Below are 19,479 nucleotides of genomic sequence, written 5' to 3' on the forward strand. Positions count from 1 at the left end.
GAACCCAACCCTGGATTGGTGATGTCACTGAAGGTGTGGTTTTCGGGGGAATGACCCTGCTGCTGGGCGGGAGTGGCATAGTAGTTCACAGGCATCCTCGCAAGGTCCTTGCTGGTGTCCCTCACGTAGTGAGAAACCAAAGTGAATGTTGTTGTGATGCTTAGAAACTTGACCGGCAGCTCGAATTCATCTACAGAACTTCCGGTCACCAGGCTCTGCTGGATCTGCATTTGCATTGATAGCACTTCCATTGCCTTGCCCTTGCAAATGTGGTGTAGTGAATTGCAGAATTGTGGAGGTTGATTGATTTGCATTCTTGGCTAGTCCCGTCAACGTACGCGCATTATACGATAACAGACGCGACTGGCATCTAGCATAGTCATCTTTTATCATGCAATTACAGTAAAGTCCATAGAGAAACCGTGTTAGGTGGCGCCTGGGGTTCCTTCAGCAAAAAGCCTTTTGTTCGACCAGCCGCAACATTCGAAAACAACAAGTCTTGAAATTGCTCTTCTGCCTTGATGGCGTCTGCATCGGTCCCTGAGACTGGACAATTGGAGGACTTTCTGCGCTCAAGTACTAATAATGCTGTCAAATCCTATATTGTCGCTCTTCAGACCCAGCATCGCAAGATTGAATCTGAGCGCATTCAACTAATCAAGGACCGTCAGCAAGAAGCATTCAACCATGCGGAAACTAGGGCACAACTACTTCAGTCCCGTCAGGAACTGTTGGCTGCCAATGAATCCCTCGAGAAAATCAGGTACCAACGAAACCTGAAGGCATTGCGGGTCTTGAATTTGATCATAACAGCCTCAAAACAAGACATTAACCACCTCATTGCCACTTTACTAACACGCAGTCTCGCTAGGCATACTCCCTTCACCGCTTCCAACCTCAACGCATTGACTCAGAAACGACAATTGCAGGAAGCAACCTCAGAAATCGAAGCTGGAAACGCTGCGGTCATTGCCCTCAAGACCGAAATTGATCTATGTCATCGTACGATTGCCACCATAGAGTCAGAGTCCCAAACACGTCAGAGCAGAATCAGCGAACTCGAACGAGAACGGACGTTTTTGGCTGAGCAGGTCATGAATTCTCAATCTGAAGTCTCGAAACTCACTCAAGAGTTGGCCAAAGTACAGCCAGGTGTGTCTCCTGGAGAGTCGATAGCTGATGCAAGAGCGATATGCCCGAACTGTGGCCATCGAAACCCTGACAGTGAGAAAGTATTCGGGCAGCTTGTCGAAATGAAGGGAGAATTGGTTCGTCTCAACCATTCTGCTCAGTTTTATAAAGCCACGCATCTGAATACTGTCAAACAGGTAGCGTAAACAAGTGTTGTCACCGATGGGTCCTGTTCTGACACTTTGTCTTGTTAGCTCAATGAGGAGAGAGTGGAAAGCCGCAATGTATTGGAAAAAGTCGCCCAGCTCACGTCTGAGCTGCGGTTGGCGAAAGAAGAAGAGCGTATATCTCAGGAACAGGTCAAATCCTATATGGCTAGTGCAGAAACAAGCCAAAAGCAGATTCTGAACGAAGCCGAGCAATTTAATCGTCAGGTGTCAGCTGACGTGGCTCAAACCGAAGCAATAAAAGCAACACTCCGAGCTTCTGCTTTCGAACAGTATAACGTGACAAGAGCTGCTCTGGACATGGTGTTAATTTTGTCTTCTAGTCTAGCATACTGTCAAGAAGAGTTGACGATAGCCCGTGTTCGTGTTTCCGAATCGATAAAACAAAGTGAAGAATACTCATCGTCTCTGGCTGGACGTGTCGATAATTTATCTGGAGTACTCATGGACGTCTCCAAGAAGCTGACTGTGATTCGCCGAACATTGGCAGCTGATAGGACGTCTACTTCTTCGCAACGCTTAGCAGAAGATTTAGCGGGCATCATAACTTTAGTGAATGCCAAGAAAGACGACGGTGCAGCATTAGCAGTCTCCACCAGAGCTGACTTGACATTGGTACGAAAGGCCCGGCTGATTACAGCAGAAAACCTGGTTTCTTCTATACTAGAAGAATCAGAGCGCGATAGAACTCAAATGGAATCTGCAATGTCAGCTCTTCAGGATCGTGTGATCAAGTTGGAAGACCAACTACTCAAAATAATATCTAATAGTAATAATAATCGTAAAATGTCAATTGTTGAGGCTGGCTCTCAACAATCCTTGAATCGTCCCTCTGGATCACCTCGAAAACTGAGTCTCGATACAAACAGAAGGTCCTTTATAAATAGTTTGTCGAATCTTGATGTCTCAGGTGCTAGTGCTACTCTTGATCGGCCAGCATCGACGCATGGTACTTTTGAGAAGGCATTAAAGGCTTCCATTTTGGAGCCTATATCAGAAGATGCTGTTGCAACAAGTAGTGTACCAATTACTTCTGAAGATGCCACATTGGTATCGATGAGATCAGCTCATCTAGTACGAATGATTCGTGAGAAGGATGCTGAAATGAAACGACTGAAAGAAGAAAAGGGGGCTCGAGTATCGACCCCTGTTGGTAATAAACCCTCGCGGTCGAGATCCATCAGTACCGAGTCACAGAGAGGTCGTAAAGAGGTTCGACCAAAGTCTCCAACCCGAAAACCTTCCTCAGATACATCTTCAAGTCCAATTAGAATAGTGGCTCGTAATAGAATATTAGAAGAACGAGTCAAGGTGCTCGAAGAGCAAGTCTCATCACCCACATCTCCAACCAGTCCATCGCAGCGAGACAGTATATTCGCCACCACAACGATGATAGAAGACCAAGTCAGAGCTCTAAGTGAAGAAAACGCTGCATTACGAGCTCACGCTCAATTACGAGCGGACAATGAAGAGTTCATGCGAGACCTTCAAACTCAGAATCATGAGTTGATGGAAGCCAAAAGTCAACTTGCTGCTAGTCTGGATGCTCAGATAGCTCGAAACAAGGATTTGGAAGGTTCAGTGTCAGAAAATAAGTCAGTGGTGCCTTCATCGCCTGTTGGTCACCGTGGTAGCATTGCTAGTGAACGAAGCATTGCAATTAGTACGGTTGCACCACCTAGCCCGACTAGACGATGGTGGGGTTTAAGTGGTACTGCGAACCGCAGTAGCGAAGATAGTAAGAAATCAGATCTTGGTGAAGTCCCCCACTCGCCAACAGTAAGTTTCTTTAATCAGAGCCAATTTGTAGCCACTGACAAGTTAACCAATTTCTTCCACCAATCAGGATGACCCAAAGATGGCTGCCATAATACAAGACAAGGACCAAGAAATCGCTAAACTTCGTAATCATCTTGCATCTACAGCCACACAGTACTCGTCAAAGATGGAAGCCCTGAGTGAGGAACGTGATTCATTGAGGGAATCAGTATCTGAACTTATGACACAAGTCCAAACATATCAATCTAGACTTGCTGGTCTACAATTAGATTCTGCTGTCGTGTCTAGAACATCTATAGACCACTCTGACTTACAACGTAGTTTGAGTGGCAAGCATGAACAATTATCTGAAGCGCTAGAAACCACGGAATCATTGAAGGGAGAAGTAAAATCTCTACAAGATGAGATTCACATCTTACGCGATCAGTTGGAACAAAAGCATCAAGAGTTATCACAACTGGCGGATCAATCATCTAGTAGTCTAGGACGTGTCAAGAATTTAGACCCATTAAAACGCTCTGATGCAGCGTCTCGTGATATTGGTGGTCAGGAAGGACGAGCTGTTGGGTCTAGGGTGTCTCAGCAATCTATTGTAAAAAGCCAACTTGGCGATGAGCCAGTTCAGGAAGTTGCTGCGAAAGCTTTATTGCAGGCTCGAGATTCCATTGTGATATTGAGGGATAATGTTGAGCAGTATGGAGAGCTAGTGCAGTGAGTGTTTGAAACGAACGTGCAATGTCCATCAAGGACACTCTTTTTTCCTGTTAATTGACAGTTTTTTACTAACATAGGCGGCTTGACAAGAAGGTATACAATCTACGCTCGGAAAACGCTTCCTTACGTGCCATTATTGCCAAAGGTGGTAGTGATAGTCCTCTCCCTCGTTCTTCTGCTGAAGACGATGAAGATGATCCAGACGCGGATAGAGTTCGAGATCAGTTACTATCTGACTATAGTCATGTGCAGCTCAAGAATGATTTCAAGACCAGGATTGCTGAACTTGAATCTCAGCATGATGATGAGCTTAATCAGATTCAACAGGTACATAAGTTGTCAATGAGGGACACGGATCAGAGGATACAGGCACTTGAGGAAGAGAAGGTATTTTATTTCATGAATTATGAGCTTTGTTTGGCATCCTAGATGAATTTTTTTTTTTTTCGCTTTAGGCCAAGACTCGCAGTGAGCTCTCTAATTCTCTTCAGCTAGTTAACAGTCTTCATAGTCGAGTTGATGAGCTTCAGAAGGTGATTACAATTGCTATGTACTCTTTGTGATCAGGAAGTCTGACACGTGCAAATCCACTAGATTGCACGACAAAAAGATGTACATTCAAAGGAGAATGACAACCTTATTGCTGAGATGCAAGCAGAGCTCACAGAGTTGCGAGCTAAGAACGCAGTAGGTTCTATCAACGTTCAATATGTACCCTTTTTTCACCACAACAATGATTTTTTCCAGGCATTCCAAGATCGCGCACCAGTGGCATTCGTGGACGTCAATGCGTCAGATGCTAGTCTGGACTCTCCAGTCAAGTCTACTGACAAGGAAATTAGTCCATGGTCTAATGATGATCAGAGTAGAATAGAGGCTCTTGCCGCATTATGTCAACGTCTCGAGGATTCCATCAACTCAATGCAATCAAATAGCAGTATTAAATCCAGTGCCCGTGGCGTTGATATAGCTCTTGTGCCGGCATCTCCTCGTCTTGTAGTCACACAGGTCCTTCTACCACCATCACCTGAAACAGTAGCCACTGCTGGTGATCGTACCTCGATATCATCCGCGACACCATCCATTGTGCGTATGCTTGCACCAGATGGAGTGCATAGACTGTCAGTGGATGATCCTTCTCGATCAGAATCTATCCTGATTTCGAGAGAACGCAATGATTTGAAGGCACAAGTCAGCCAGCTTCAACAATGGATTACAAATAAGGATTCGGAATTGAATACGATCAAGGCTAATCTCGATGGTAAAAAATCTTGAAGTCATTTCCGAAAATGGAACATACTAATCAGCGTCTGTTCACCTTAGCTTCAAAAGAGTCTTTGGAAGCCAAAGAAAAGGAATTACATGCAGCAGTTGCAGAACGTGAATTGGCTTATATGCAGCTAACTAGATCAAGCCAGGCCGTGTCTTCTCGTGCATCCTCAGAATATGGTACACCTCATCGACCTAACACCACTTCTCACACAGTCGATATGGAAAACATTGTGAAAGGTCTTGAAGAAGACCGTCGTAAATTGCACGATGCTCTCATTGAAGTAATGAGTGAACGTGATCGAGCACGTAGTGAATTGGCACTCGGTGAAGCCGAATTGGCCGAGGCGAGAAATACTCTAGAAGCTGCAAATACGTTGTGGGAGCAATCCGAGATGGATAAAATGAACTTGGAAGCTCAAGTTAGGGCTCTGGTCAAGGAACGACAACGTGGTTCTGGGGATGGTTCCATGCCATTGCCTTTACCTGTTCCGGCAGTAGTGCCTGGATTTGGCAGGGATATGGTGACGATGAAAATGGAGATGACTAAGGTGAGCCAACCCGACTTGATAGAAGCCATTACTCTCTTTACACGTGATTTTTTTCGCCTTTATAGCTGGAGATCCGTCTTCGAGACTTGGAGCTCTCGTCAAGAGCCACCGAGGAACACCTTGTCGACAGAGAACAGGAGCACGAAACATATATGGCCGAAGCCGAAGCCTCAATCAAGAAACTCCGTACCGAACTAGATACTGCTGTAGGAGATCTAGAATTCGCCCAACACGAACTCAAAAGAACTCTCGAAGACAAAGAAATTGCATTGGCAGCATCGACCCCAGATGACTTTGCTGCTATTGAGAGACGGTTGACTCAAGAGCTTGTGGATACACGAGCTCTCCTGGATGCCACTCGTCGTGAAATAGAATCGTCTAGAGCTGAAAAGGCGGAGGCTATTACCGAGTTAGCTAGTGAGAATGAGATTCAGTTTGAGCAGGTGCAGAGACTTTCTGCTGAAGTTAAACGGCTGGAGGCTTTGGGTGGAATGGCGTCTGTTACTCCTGATGTGTCCATGCCAGTGAGTTGGATTGCCCCATATTACAGGTTTTGTCTGGTTTCTTTTTGCTCACAACTACTGAAATTTCAGGTTCCACAATCTGACTCTAAGAAGCTAGAATTACGTAATATGAAGCAAGAAGCCGATGGCCGACATGCAGAGCTGACCGCCAAAGCTGCATTCTTGCAAAGTCAACTCGATCTCGTATCCCTTCACAATGAAAATGTTCTTCGCGAATACGAAGGTCTCAAAGCTTCCAGAGACGAAGCAGACAATAATAGTAAAATGGTGTCTCAAGAGCTTGCTGAAGCAAGATCAGCTATAGCCAATTACGAGAAACGTTTAGCAACGGTCTCCGCCGAACTAGACAAACATAAACTCCAAGTTGCTAATTTGCAAACTGTCAAGGCCGAAGCAGAATCTCTTCGATCAATTAAATCAGAAACTGATGCTGCATCAGCTAAAGAATTAGCTACTGCAACTCAAGAATTGGCGAATGCCAAATCTGTTATTGCGATGCATCAAAATCGGTTGCAAGAGACTATACAGGAACGAGATGCGTACGTAATGCGTCATGAAGTTATGGATCGGGAACTTTCTGCTCTTCGAGATGAGTTGGAAGCTGCTGCTGTGTCGACTCGTGATTTGAATTCAAAGGTTAATGAGCATGTGGTGCTCATTGAGACGTTGAAGGTAAGAAAAACAGCACGAGTATATAACTAATACAGATACAGAGTGGGATGCTCACTCGGGGTTTCCTCTCTCTAGGCTGCCGTAGCCGAGAAGAATGCTAGAATTCAACAGATCAGTAGTGAGCACCAAGTCAAACTCGCAGACGCAAATCGAGAGTTGGAGCTAGTGAAGAATAATCATGCTGAGTTAGTAGCTACTCATGAATCCAAACTCGCAGATACATCTGCCATGTTGACTAGTCGGGGAGCCGAGCTTGAGCAACTAAAAGCTGCTCGAGAAGCAGACATAGCTCAAGCCAAGAGTAGTCATGAGCGCCACTTGTCTGGTCTGAATACTGAGAAATTGGCCCTAGTGGCTCGTATTCAAGAATTGGAAGCTGATTTGGCTTTACAAAAGCAGGAATCATCAGCTGCTATAGCTTTGGTCTCATCGCGGCTCGAAGACTTAAAAGCCTCGTCTTTGGTAAGACTTGATTCTGCAGGCGACGTCGATTTTTTCGCATATTTCTTACCAACTTAGGAAACCAAGTCACCAAAGCAACATGACACAGTCATGGAAATGTTGGTTCAGCAGGATCAAGAATTGAGCCAAACCGTAGCTCAACTTGAATCTCAGATTGATGACCTCAAGGCTGGCATTGCTGAGAAGGATCAGCAGATAGAACAGCTTTCTGCAAAAATTAATACTTTGTCGGAAAGTCACGCCAAGGAGATCTCAGAGCGAGATAGTCATCTGGAAACTCTGAAGTCTCGACAAACGGAGCTTGCCCAGGCTCAGTTGGCTAGCAGTGCTGAGGCTGAAGCTGCACACAAAAGCAATTTGGAAATGTCATTGGTGCGTTCTAACTTCTGTTTTTTTTTTTTTTTTTGTTTGCCACGAAGCATCTAATCTTCATCAATTACAAGCAGAAATTTGTCAGGGACGAACACGCACCTCAAATATTGGCTCTTGTTGCTGAACGAGATCGCCTTCAATCTGAATTATCGTCACCTTCTGTAAACGTCAGAGATTCGTCAACTCTTAATGTTCACATCTTACAGAAACAGTACAAACAACTACAAGACGACCATGACAACATACGTAAAGACTATGCTAAACTCCGCTTAAAACTTGGTGATACCGAAGCTCAATTACAGAAGGGTCAAGACGAAAAGATTCGTAAACAAGCAGCGTCTCCAGTCCTTGGTGACTCGGACGAGATTGTTGACTTGCTTGCCCGAATTGGTAAACTTGAACAAGCTCTCGAAGTGACGGCTGCTGAATGTGAACGCCTTACTGCAGAGAACAAAAGTCTTCGTAATGGTGTACCCAATGATGCTGAGTTGAAACGTAGTGAAGAGAAATGGACTGTTGAGATTGATGGTCTTCGCAATGAGATTGAAGCAAAGGCTATTGCGCTTGAAAATGTGCAAGGGCAGTTAGAGTCGTTGCAGCAAAAGCTGTCTGAGGACTCGTCATTCAATAGTATCGTCAGTGAGAGTAAGGGGAAGCCTGGTGGTTTGATAAAAGGTGGTGGCGCAGCCAAGTCTCCATCAATGACTTCGATGAATGTGAATCTGCATGCACTTCACAAGGCAGCTGAGTCTGAGATATTTAGGGTAAGTTTGTCGTGTGTGCTTTTGTAAGCGCGAAGAAAATTGGCCCGCGCTCTGGCTGACACAACTTTCAAATTATAGTTACGACAGCACACAGTAGACCTCGGTCGTCTGAAGCAAGAAGAGATTTCCTCTCTCCAGAAGGAATGGGACAATCAAAAACGTGATTACTTGGCCACACTATCCACCCTTCTAGACGATTTACAGGAAGCTGCCAATGCATCCGATATTATGAAGGCTCAATACGAGCATACAATTGCAGAGCTACGTAACAAGAGTGAAGAAAATCGACGACTCAGTAAAAGTATCGTGCCTCCTCCAGTAGATGAGAATGAAGGAGCGAAACTAAAGGACGGTCTGCTCAACTTAAAGTCTAGGATCTCTGTAGATAGGAACTCGCTCAACTCGTTACTGGGCCAATTAAGCTCGTATGCTGAAGTTGATGGAGATATCTTTATACGGATTGCTGAATACTTGTCTGAGTATTTCTCACTCTTTGGTGAAATCATGGATGTTATTAGACCAGAAGCCTTGAAACCAGAGTTTACCCCTCTCGCATACCGTATTCTTAGTGACAATCCATTATTTAATGGAACCATGACTGGCTGGACTGATGATGCCAGCCCTCTCATCCAGCCCGACGTCATATTAGATGGCACATTGGGAAACCTCATGTATCAATTCATTGAGCAACGTAAAGAGTTCTCCACGTCAATGACCCAAATACGCAGTCTCAGGAGCCAAGCCTTGAATCAGCCACTCGCAAAACTTGAGTCGAGCTGGAACTCGGTCGTTGAGCAACGAGCATACTTGACCAAGTTGGTGCAGCATCTGATGAGAACGGTGGTAAAACTTAGGGCAAACCAAAAGTCAAAGAATGCTGCTATAAGACTGCTTCGATCCAAACCATCGTCTGGTACATCCGCATCACCGTCTAACGATACAGTGCCCAAGGCGTTGTATGATTCCATAGTATCAGAACTTGCAGTAGTAGAAGTAGCCAAGAACAAGCTCAAATCTGAGCTTTCGCAAGCTCGTAGTGTGAACGTGACAGATATGACGTTATTCTCTGAAAAGGATGCACTTTCCGAAGAAGTGCAAGAGCTTCAGGCCGCTCAGGAACGAGCAACAGAACGTATTGAAGCCTTGTCTGCCGAAGTCAAAGTCTTACACGAAACTAAGACAAAGACTGAAACCGAGTTTGCAGCATACCGTCGTATCAAAGAGTCGAAGGGATCTGATAATTCAGAGGAATTCCATGATGCTGTTGCTAAACTTGAAGCAGTTCGTGGTGAATTGTCACGCTTGCAGCAGACTAGTGAGCAAGACAAGGAACGTTTTGATAAGGAGAAGGAAAGGCAAGAGATGACTGTCAATGCTTTACTTGATGAGAGAGAGACAGCTTTCAGTAAGAATGGTCTTCTATCGCCGAAGCTCTTTTGCGGACCTCACAACTTTTTCGCATGTTAGAGCGGATGAACTTTGCCTTTGAGCAAATGAAATCAATGGAGACTGAGCTGGCTCAACTCAAGTATAACGTCACCTTACCACCTGTGAATGCGAACGAAGTTGGTACTGAAGCAATTGGTATGTGAAATCAATGTAAAATCCCTATATCCCGTTTTTGTTTGTTCACACATATATCTCAATATGTATAGACAAATTACTTGATCCACCCACTGGAGACTCTGTAAACACCGAAACCGTACAACCCTCTCACAGTCCAGCCGAAATACAAGCCCTCGAAAACCAACTCATCGACACAAAGAGTCGACTCGCTCATCTCCAACAAGACTACGACGACCTAACAGTCGAAATGGACCGAGTAATTTCCAGCCACAGAGCCGATGCATCACGACTGCAATACGATGTAGCAGTCCTACAAGGATCCACAGTCCCCAAATCAGCTCACGATGCACTTACAGAAGAAGCAGACTCGTTACGTGCAAATGTAGCGAGCCACCAAGAATTGGTTGCTGCATTGCAAAACCAAGTGAGGGATTTGGAGATGGGTGCTGCTGGTGTAGAGGCTGAACGGGATAATGCTCAGGGGCTTGTTGTCTCATTACGTGCTCGTTTGGATGAGGCCCTTAAGGGTGGTGTTAGGGATTTGGGTGACGAGGGAAGAGGAGACAATGATATCGCGTCTCTTAATGCACGTATCCGGAACTTGGATGGTGAATTGGCTCGTCTGACAGTCGATAATGAGAGTCTTATGACTGCGTTGAGGGTATGAAAAACTCTTGAATGCGTTTTTGTTTTGCTACGATGATGCTTATAGTGCTTTTTAGTCACGAGATATGATGCTGGTCGAACTACGAGAGAAGGCAAAACAGTCCCCAGCACCTACTAGAGCACCGTTGATGGCTTCTATCGCCGTACAGGTCAACGAGAAGCGACCCAAGAAGGCAGTAATGATCCATGCTGCTACAATGACCTCTATCAAGGTATGCGTCGTTTTTCCGATCATGTTGTATGTGCCTTTTCCCATTGTTTTTTAGACTTGTTTTCAAGCTGAAAATATTGAATTATGACTCACCCTTGTCATAGACATTCGATCAATACGTCCTCACCGAGCCTCTTCCACAAACCACAATCTCAATCCAAACTGATCCCATGATGAACGACCATTACTTGGAAACAGTCGAAGAAGAACACACCATTGAACGGGTATACGCAGAAAGTGCTGAATACGCCCCCGTAGAGACACATCTATACAGCAAACCTGTTTACCAAATCGAAACATACCAGCTTCCATCTCTGAATGTAAACGGTATCAGCACCAACAGCTATACCCATCAAATCCCTGATGACTACCCGATACCAGCTAGCAGTTACCCAGCCTATAACAGTGATGGCAGTAATTTCGACACGCTAAGATTCTCAAAAGAGTCTTTTGGGTATTTAGGTGACTTTTATGCAGGAGAAGGCAACTTTTACTCAGGAGAAGAGTTTAAAATAGAGCAGGAGATATCCCAGATACGTAAAAAGTCTTTGGAGTCCTTACGCAACACGGCGACAACACTCAAAGACTTTTATAATACCGGAAATACTACTAGCAGTGCTAGTAACGCCACTAATAACACCCATGTCAACCCCCACAACGTTAATAACAATCAATCAACACTGACACTCATTGACGAAGAAGAACCCTCATTAGAATTACAAAATATGACACCATCGTCAGCAGACGCTGATGCACGAGCAGAAGAAGCAAAGATATTGGCACATCATTCGGCTGTTGAGGAAGAGCTCAAGATGATGAAGGCCAAGACTCGAGAGAGTATTGAAAAGACTGCTCAGACTTTGGCAAATGCTGTGTCAAGAGCCACATAAGTAATATTTAGCAGCTTATTTGTATATTATAATTTGTGAACTATATACAAAGTTAATAGTAATAATGGAAACTGTGCAACACTTGGCATTGGGCCAACACGGTCGCAAAGAACAACAGAAACAACAACATACACAAGGAGACTTCTTACAATATTGAGCTATTTATTTTCATTGTTGCTTATCATGCATCACTACCAACACTCGACGCCATACCCTTCCGTCCATCTTTACATATCAAAGCGAGATCGAAGTGCATTAATACGGAACCTACATTCCGACCACAATTGTGTGATTGGGAATTGACCTGATGGCACGGGACGAGATTCAACCAAAGCCTGATGAATCTCGACTCCAGACATTTCCTTTGGCCACCATGCACCATTTTGGTCTCGACGCGTAGCAATCTTTGATAGACTGAGATCAAGGGCTTTCAAGTCGTCTGTTGTGAAGGCGGCGTCTTCAGTGTCTTTGAATGTGAGTGGGCGTTTTAATTGTAGATCTCGGAGTTTCACCCTATGTGGATTTGTGACGACAATCAGTAAGCAAAAAAGCGGAAAGCAGAAGAAGTCAATGCGCACATACCAAATCTCTCCAATATCCTCAGAAGTTTGAGACAATGACGCATCGATATTCTCTTGTCGTAGCGACAAGAAAAACAAGCGATGGTGGATATGAGCTGCCATCAAATGCAAGAGCATCTGAGTACGAGCATCTGTTGGTGCATCGAGATTTGACGAGGCCTTGAATTTCCCATTGTGTAGCCATGACTTTTCCAAAGAAGACAAGTGTTGGGCCATTTTTTGGACATCTGGGTGGTCTTCTGTCATGGTTGTTTCCAATTCACGTCTAGTAGAGTTGAGAGTTGGGGAGTGAGAAAAAAATCCGATTGAGAAATATAAAGAATTAGGTAGTTTTACTTCATGGACAACAATGATTCATAGAGAGGGTACAAGCCTAAAACGTAGGATTGGGTGAGGTCAGCATGATCAACAACAAAATCCTATCACAGCTGGCTTACTGGTATCGATATGCTCTGAGGACATCAACAGCCATCGTAGACGATCATACAACCTACGTCCATAGTACTAAGCTGACAAATCCAAAAATCCAACATCGTTGTCAAACTATGAAACTTACTTTTCAACAGCAAGCTGAATAACCGTTTGACCAGAAGGTGGATCCAGTCCGTCTCTAGCACCACCCTCACCCCAATACGCACCCCTGACCTTGGCCAGCTCGATGTTATCCAATTGCGCTTGCAATGGTGCAACATTAGTAGCCGAGACTTGATCCTTGTTTTCGAGTTCAGAGACACGAGACGACAATTCTTCCAGACGTTTCATGAGTGGGCGTAAGGATTCGTCAATGTTTTCATATGTTGTGATCATTTGATGAGCCCTGTTTGGAAAAAGAAAGATCGCAGATGAGCTTCTTATTTGACAGACAACAGGTCTTTGCACTTGCATGCGAATAATCTTGTTGAGGGTAGAAGACAACACAGCTTGACCCATTGGAACCAGATATCCAGGTTGCTGATCACGAGGCTTCAAGGGATCGAACCATCGTCCAGCACCATCAGAATGCTTGTTCTCAATAGCATGTGCACGCTCTTGGAGTGGTCGAATGGTATCGGGATCATATACACCACGTTTCGACAAGATTTCGAGCTGTTCCAAGATACCACAGAGTTCGGTGTAGACCTGATACAAGCATTCGTCGATAGAAGATACATTTCCCCAAAGTTGGAAGAGAATGAGCCAGATATCTAGAAGAAAAGGTGAAGATGTTGTTTGAATGTATGTCGAAACGGTAAAGCTGCACGTTGACAGTGGTAAAGTTGTGTTTAATATGTACGTTAAAATGGCAAAGCAGCACGTGAACGGTGACCTTCATTGAAGCGAACGCCGTTTATCACATGTGCGTCAGTACTTCACACCGTTCAGACCTTGCAACAAGCAGCACAAAAGCAATACGTACCATCAACGAGCTTATCAACACGATTTCGTTCTCGCAAGTGCTCTTCTCTTTCCCTTACAAGACGTAGATTGTCCATAAGCTAACATAATGAGTCATTTAGCTTCCAAACACCGAAGACATAAATTATGCAATACGATGCGACACCTCTCCAAGTGATTCACAAGAAGTCTCGAGGTCTTGAATAGTTTTGACGGTTTTGTTATGCTTGGCTTGCAACAGTTGCTTGCGGAAATCGAGTAGTGATTGTTGGATGGCCAATTCTGTAAATGTTTGGATATGTGCGTTAGTACAAGGAAAGACGAAGCGATGCAGTAGTTCGTGTACCTTCACGTGGCACATGGCTAGAGTCTCTTTCTTCTGAAGCAAGCATCCTTCTTGTATTTGTTGTTTTGCTTTTTGGCTCCCAACTCGTGATTTTTTTGAAGTTTCGAGTAGTGGTATGAACCGAGTCTCCAGGAAGTCGCAACTGCTCAACTATACAACATTTACGCGTTTTGACGCGCTATATATTAGGATACGCACCTTCTTTAATGTAGATACAGTGTGCTTCATGGAGCTTGCTAACACGCTGCTGTCGCTCCAACAAAACTTGAAACTGTAAAATGAGCTTGGAACTAGACACCATCAAGAAACTAAACAATCTAAACGTAATTCTAGCCTCTGCATCACCACGAAGGAAGGAAATCCTCACAAAATTGGTAGTTATATCCCTTCAAACGCTTGCTTTGCATCAAGCTAACAACATACATTTTACAAGGGACTGAAATTCCAAGTAATCCCATCCACATTCCCAGAACTCTTGAATCAAACGTCCCGAACTCCATCTGAATATGTACGCGATACTGCTGAAGCAAAGACTAGAGAGGTGAGAGCAAAAACAAATTCAACCATACAATATGTTTGTCAAAACATGCGTCTCCACGTCTAAAACTCCAGTTCTCCAATTCACGTCTCAAATAGGTATACGACACACAAACCACCGCATCCAACCCTCCTCCACACCTCGTAATCGGCGCAGACACTATCGTTGTCTGTGGTACCGACATTCTCGAAAAGCCGGCCTCGGTACAAGACGCAATATCTACATTGAAGAGACTGCGAGGTGCTCCTCATGAGGTACTAACTGCAGTCGTGTTAGCATACCCAAGTAAAACAGAACCATCACAACTGGTGATTAAGAGCTTTGTCGAGTCTACGGGTGTTACGTTTGGGAAAGACATTGATGATGACATGATTGAATCGTATGTTGCAACGGGTGATCCTATGGACAAGGCAGGAAGCTGTAAGTTGAACGGTTGGAAGGTGAGACGATCCCATGCTTTGAATTTACTCGACGATTTCTTTTGCCCGTCGTAGATGGATATCAATCTCTAGCTGGCATACTAGTCGAATCCATAAACGGATGCTACTATAACATGGTTGGGTTTCCATTACATAGGTTTTACATGGAGCTCTCGCAGTTGATCAAAAACAAGGAACTACCCATATAACATCATTGCAAAACCCACAACCATTATTTTGTATAGATGCTCTTATAAAAATTTATGTTAAAAGGAAAAGAATGATGATGCAATCCCCAAAAACAAGATAGGTTGTTGCTCTTTTGTACAAGAATTAATGATTGGGATCACATCCCATTTTGGCTGCGAAACGAATCCCATGCCTTATTCAGAGTGGAAAAGATCGCGTTGGCAAAAAGCTGTTGTTCTAGAGGAGAATCTCGAGCCAACTAGAACGAGAAGAGCGTGAGCAACGACAACAAAAGGGATCAAGAATCATTTCTAATGCAACCAAATTGTAAAGAAAGATTCAAACGCTTGCCTTGTCGGGATGAACCCGAGATACAGCCTTCATATACTTGACTTTGACTTGCTGTGGTGTAATCAATTCAGACATCTGTATAGCCTGCCATGCGTTCTTACTGTCCTTCCACAAAACAGTCTCCATGGAAGCCAAAAGTGCTCGCAGATTAGCTTCTTTGCCATGTCGCCATTGATTGATCTTTGAGAGATAGATGGGTTGAGGTTGGTTGAATACCAGCGCCACAAAAAACCGTACTATAGACAGAATGCATACCTTGAAGTCAATTTGATCCTTGAGCGCCAGCTTCATAGCATCATCAGCTTCAGCTTGTTGATTAGCTTGTCGTAACGAATCTACAGCCATCTTTACAGCCCTTTCGACGTGCGGATGCGTAGGTCTGAAAAAGAGTGTGATTGTGTGAGATCCAATCCATTCGAAAACAAACAAGCTGCTTTTGTTGCAAATTGATAAAGTTTCCAAATTGGCCTCACTCACTTGTCCGACGAAGAGGCACTACCGCCACTAAACATTCCAAAATCATTATTCCCAGAAGAAGCAGATGGCTTCTGCAACGGAGCCTCGAATTCAGCAAATGCAAATGCCGAAGACGATGATTGCTGAGGTGGCGGAGATCGAGGTTTGAGCTGTTGAGGAGACGACGATCTTTGCAATGGTGACGATTGCTGTTGTTCTACTACACTACCACTACCAGAATCACCACGTTGATGCATGTCCATAGCCTTTTGACACCGAGACAAACCAGCAGACACACCCTTTACACTTGTATCAATACCCATAATCGTTTTATAATCTTCTCGTGCATCAGCCCATCGTTCAATGGCTTCGTAAGCGGAAGCTCGTCGTAACAAGCTTTTACAATCTCGATCGTCGATAGCTAGGACGGCTGTAGCATCTTCAATTGCCTCTTTAAATTGACCTGTTTTCAGACGAGCTGCTGCACGATTATTAAAGACTGCTATGAGGTTGAGATGGCCGGCTGGCAGGGCTGTTATTGCTTGGGTGTATTCAATCTCTGCATCTCCAAATTGACCCTGTTTGAATAAGGCATTGCCCTTTTCTCTGAATGAGTCTGACGTGGCTATCTGTTGTGGTGAGGCTGTTACTACTGGTTTAGATGGTTTAACAGGCTGAGGTGGTATAACTGGGGCGACAGGACCGGTCGTTGCTATGACTACTGTAGTTTGGGCTGCAAACAAGGATGAAGACGCTATTGTCTGTTGAGATGTAAATACGGCCTGAGCTACTGCTGGTTGAGAACGTGGCGGAGACGACGACCCAGCTGAAGGTCTGACATTTGCATTTATAGCAGGACCTTCTATCCCTTTGGGCGCAACATTTATGCTACTCTTAACAGGCTTGGCAGCAGCCACCTCTCGTTGAGGAGGGGCACGACCTGCTTCAGGAGGAGGCTGCTCCCACTCATCCTCATCCGAATCATCCTTATACGGCACCATATCACCCCATTCGACATAATCCGGATCATCGCCGTTACTTCCATCTATTCTAGGCTGTTTACCGCGAGGGAGTATAGTCGCAGCACGACTTGTAAATATCGATGACATGATTCCTAGTCCTCGACTTACTGTTGCTTCTATAGCATCCATTTCGACAGCATCTGATGTCTTTGGTTTCTCGGGTTCACCAGGAGTACTTGTCGTTGGAGTATCGGGTGCATGCTGTGGTGCTTGTGGGACAGTCTTCTTCTTTCCCCACAAGGATGACATGAAGCTAGATGGTGCACTCATATTAGGCGACTTTTCAGGAGTTGGTTGCTCTACTTGTGGAGATGCAGGGGCATGGATAATAGGAGGCGATGACGGAGTCGGAGCTTCAGGTATTAAATTCTTGTTCGACACATTCCGCAGCATATCATCTGGATCGTACATGCTGACTTTTGATATGGGCTTACGTCGTACCATCACATCATTATCACTGTCTTCATCTTGATCTTCTGCTTGTTTCCTTGACGCAGAAGCCTTCTTATCTGATTCTACATCCTTGCCCTTGTTACTCCTTGAGTTTCTCTTCTCTGCAGCAGCTACTTTCTTGGCAAGCTGAGCATCTTTCGAAGACTGAGCGATCATTTCTTGCACCTTCTTTTGATGTATCAGCATTTCTATTGCGAGGGTGGGATCACCCCCTGAAGCCTGTAGTGCGTTCTCAGCTTCCACGTGTTCGTAGCCAGTGCCCATAACAATAGCTAGCGCATGATCCTTATCCATAAACCTGCTGGTTTGTGACATTGGTGATGTTGGAGAAGTGGGTGAAGCAGGCTCTATTGAAATCGAATGCCTCTGCGGTGGTGGGGTTGATGTCTCTGGTATAACAGGACTCGGTTGAGCCAATATACCTAACGGATTACTATCCTGTCTCTCACTCTTTGCTCCCACAACACTACTAGCCTTACCCAAAAACTCTACATCGAAAGGATCATCATCATTGTTCTGCAAGACTGTCTGACTTGGTGAAAGAGGCACTGGAGTTGATATAGATGATGATGGTATAGGTTTTGGTTGAGCTAAAAAATCCCAATCCCAAGTTCCGCCACCAGGAGTAGTATCTGTTCCGTTACTATTTATTACTGCCGGGGGGACGGCCATACCGGGCACTATACTCGGCTGCATCATTGAAGCCATTGGTATTATCGGCACATGAGAAGGTGGAGTGGGTTGCGGTGACGGGCTAGTTGACTTTATTGGAGGAGCCAAGCCCAGATTCGTAGGCGAAGTCTTCGAACTATTTATAGGAGTATATGTACTTGTTGTTGCTGTTGTCGGCGTTATATTGGACGCATTGCCCGAGTTTGACGATAGGGGTGAATACGAAGGTTGTTGCTGCTGTTGTGGTATACCATTCGGCTTTCTAGCTCCAAATCCAGCTAATGGCGACGCACCCAACAAATCTCCAAAAGCATCTTTAGGATTAGGTGATGGTGTCCTTTTCTGCTGCTGTTGCTGAGGCACTATAGGCGTAGCTGGAAACATGGGTTGCTGTAACGGTGTTGCAGTCATCGATGGTGACTGAAACCCAAAACTGGGTGAGGTCGTATTACTTGAAAATACAGGTATCGAGGAATAATTGCTGGACATTGTCGGCGTTGAATTTATGGGTTGGTATGATGACTGTGTGTTTGTGTTATTATTACTACGACTATTTAGACCAAACTGCTGAGCTACAGGAGGAAATGCAGCCCACGCATCTGTATTTCCAACAGGTTTGCTAGGAGTACTCTGCTGCTGCAGCCTCCTCTGGTCTTCCAAACTCACAGATGGCCTGACATTAGCAAATAGAGCACTCTGACTAGATATCACAGGAGCAGGCTGGGCAAACGGAGCTGCACCACCGGCAGGCTTGACATTGTTTGCACTATTCCCAAACGACACGAGATTGTCGAAAGCAGCATTAGCTTTCGAGATTGCGTTTAGCGAGTTGCCTGTGGTAAGGGGTCCTGAGCTTTGATTTTGCATGCGATTTTGCAATGATAACAGGTTGTCGTGCTGGTGATTATAATGATTTGGCGTTGTGGATGGTGTTATTGGGCGAGCCATATTGGGCTGTAATGGCTTTATTGCTCCAGTCGTTGAAACATTATCAGACAACCAATCCATTACTGTGTGGGATTTTAAGAATCAGTTAAACTGTAGGATCCAATGCACAGGAAGGTACTAACCAGCTCGGTAATTGTCACCAACCAACCTGTCCCAACCTTCCTTTTGCGAAACAAACAAAACCTGGTGAGACTCCTAACAAGTTTCGACCTTTTTTTGAAAGTAAAATATGGCTGTGACGAGCAACACTCCGCTCCTACTCCAACAACGGATTTGCTACGTGTCGAACGACGTCCTTCGGGAGTAAGCAGTTTTCTAATGACTACAGTGCT

At 44.7% G+C, this 19,479-nt stretch overlaps 3 protein-coding genes across 3 annotated transcripts; 2 read left to right on the forward strand and 1 right to left on the reverse strand.

Annotated features, from left to right (window-relative positions):
• Positions 1-521: 521 nt before the first annotated feature.
• SmJEL517_g05117 (uncharacterized protein) lies at positions 522-11,798 on the forward strand (the record flags this gene model as incomplete). The annotated part of the gene is made up of 19 exons (XM_031171045.1): positions 522-763; positions 872-1,328; positions 1,386-3,137; positions 3,205-3,848; positions 3,929-4,238; positions 4,307-4,384; positions 4,446-4,538; positions 4,599-5,112; positions 5,175-5,671; positions 5,737-6,195; positions 6,265-6,867; positions 6,943-7,329; positions 7,387-7,701; positions 7,776-8,465; positions 8,544-9,870; positions 9,933-10,049; positions 10,121-10,692; positions 10,754-10,909; positions 11,013-11,798. The coding sequence occupies 19 exons, from the start codon at positions 522-524 to the stop codon at positions 11,796-11,798; spliced, it is 9,999 nt and encodes a 3,332-aa protein (XP_031022971.1).
• A 2,579-nt stretch (positions 11,799-14,377) lies between these two features.
• Positions 14,378-15,265, forward strand: SmJEL517_g05118 (uncharacterized protein; the record flags this gene model as incomplete). Its single annotated transcript, XM_031171046.1, has 4 exons — positions 14,378-14,473; positions 14,533-14,640; positions 14,736-15,057; positions 15,132-15,265. The coding sequence occupies 4 exons, from the start codon at positions 14,378-14,380 to the stop codon at positions 15,263-15,265; spliced, it is 660 nt and encodes a 219-aa protein (XP_031022968.1).
• A 137-nt stretch (positions 15,266-15,402) lies between these two features.
• Positions 15,403-19,207, reverse strand: SmJEL517_g05119 (uncharacterized protein; the record flags this gene model as incomplete). Its single annotated transcript, XM_031171047.1, has 4 exons — positions 15,403-15,504; positions 15,591-15,776; positions 15,852-15,975; positions 16,074-19,207. 4 exons carry the CDS (start codon positions 19,205-19,207, stop codon positions 15,403-15,405), a joined length of 3,546 nt encoding a protein of 1,181 aa, XP_031022969.1.
• Between the last annotated feature and the right edge of the window lie 272 nt (positions 19,208-19,479).

Source organism: Synchytrium microbalum (genome assembly GCF_006535985.1).
Source record: "Synchytrium microbalum strain JEL517 chromosome Unknown SmJEL517_scf0042, whole genome shotgun sequence".
NCBI classification, from domain to species: Eukaryota; Fungi; Chytridiomycota; class Chytridiomycetes; order Synchytriales; family Synchytriaceae; genus Synchytrium; species Synchytrium microbalum.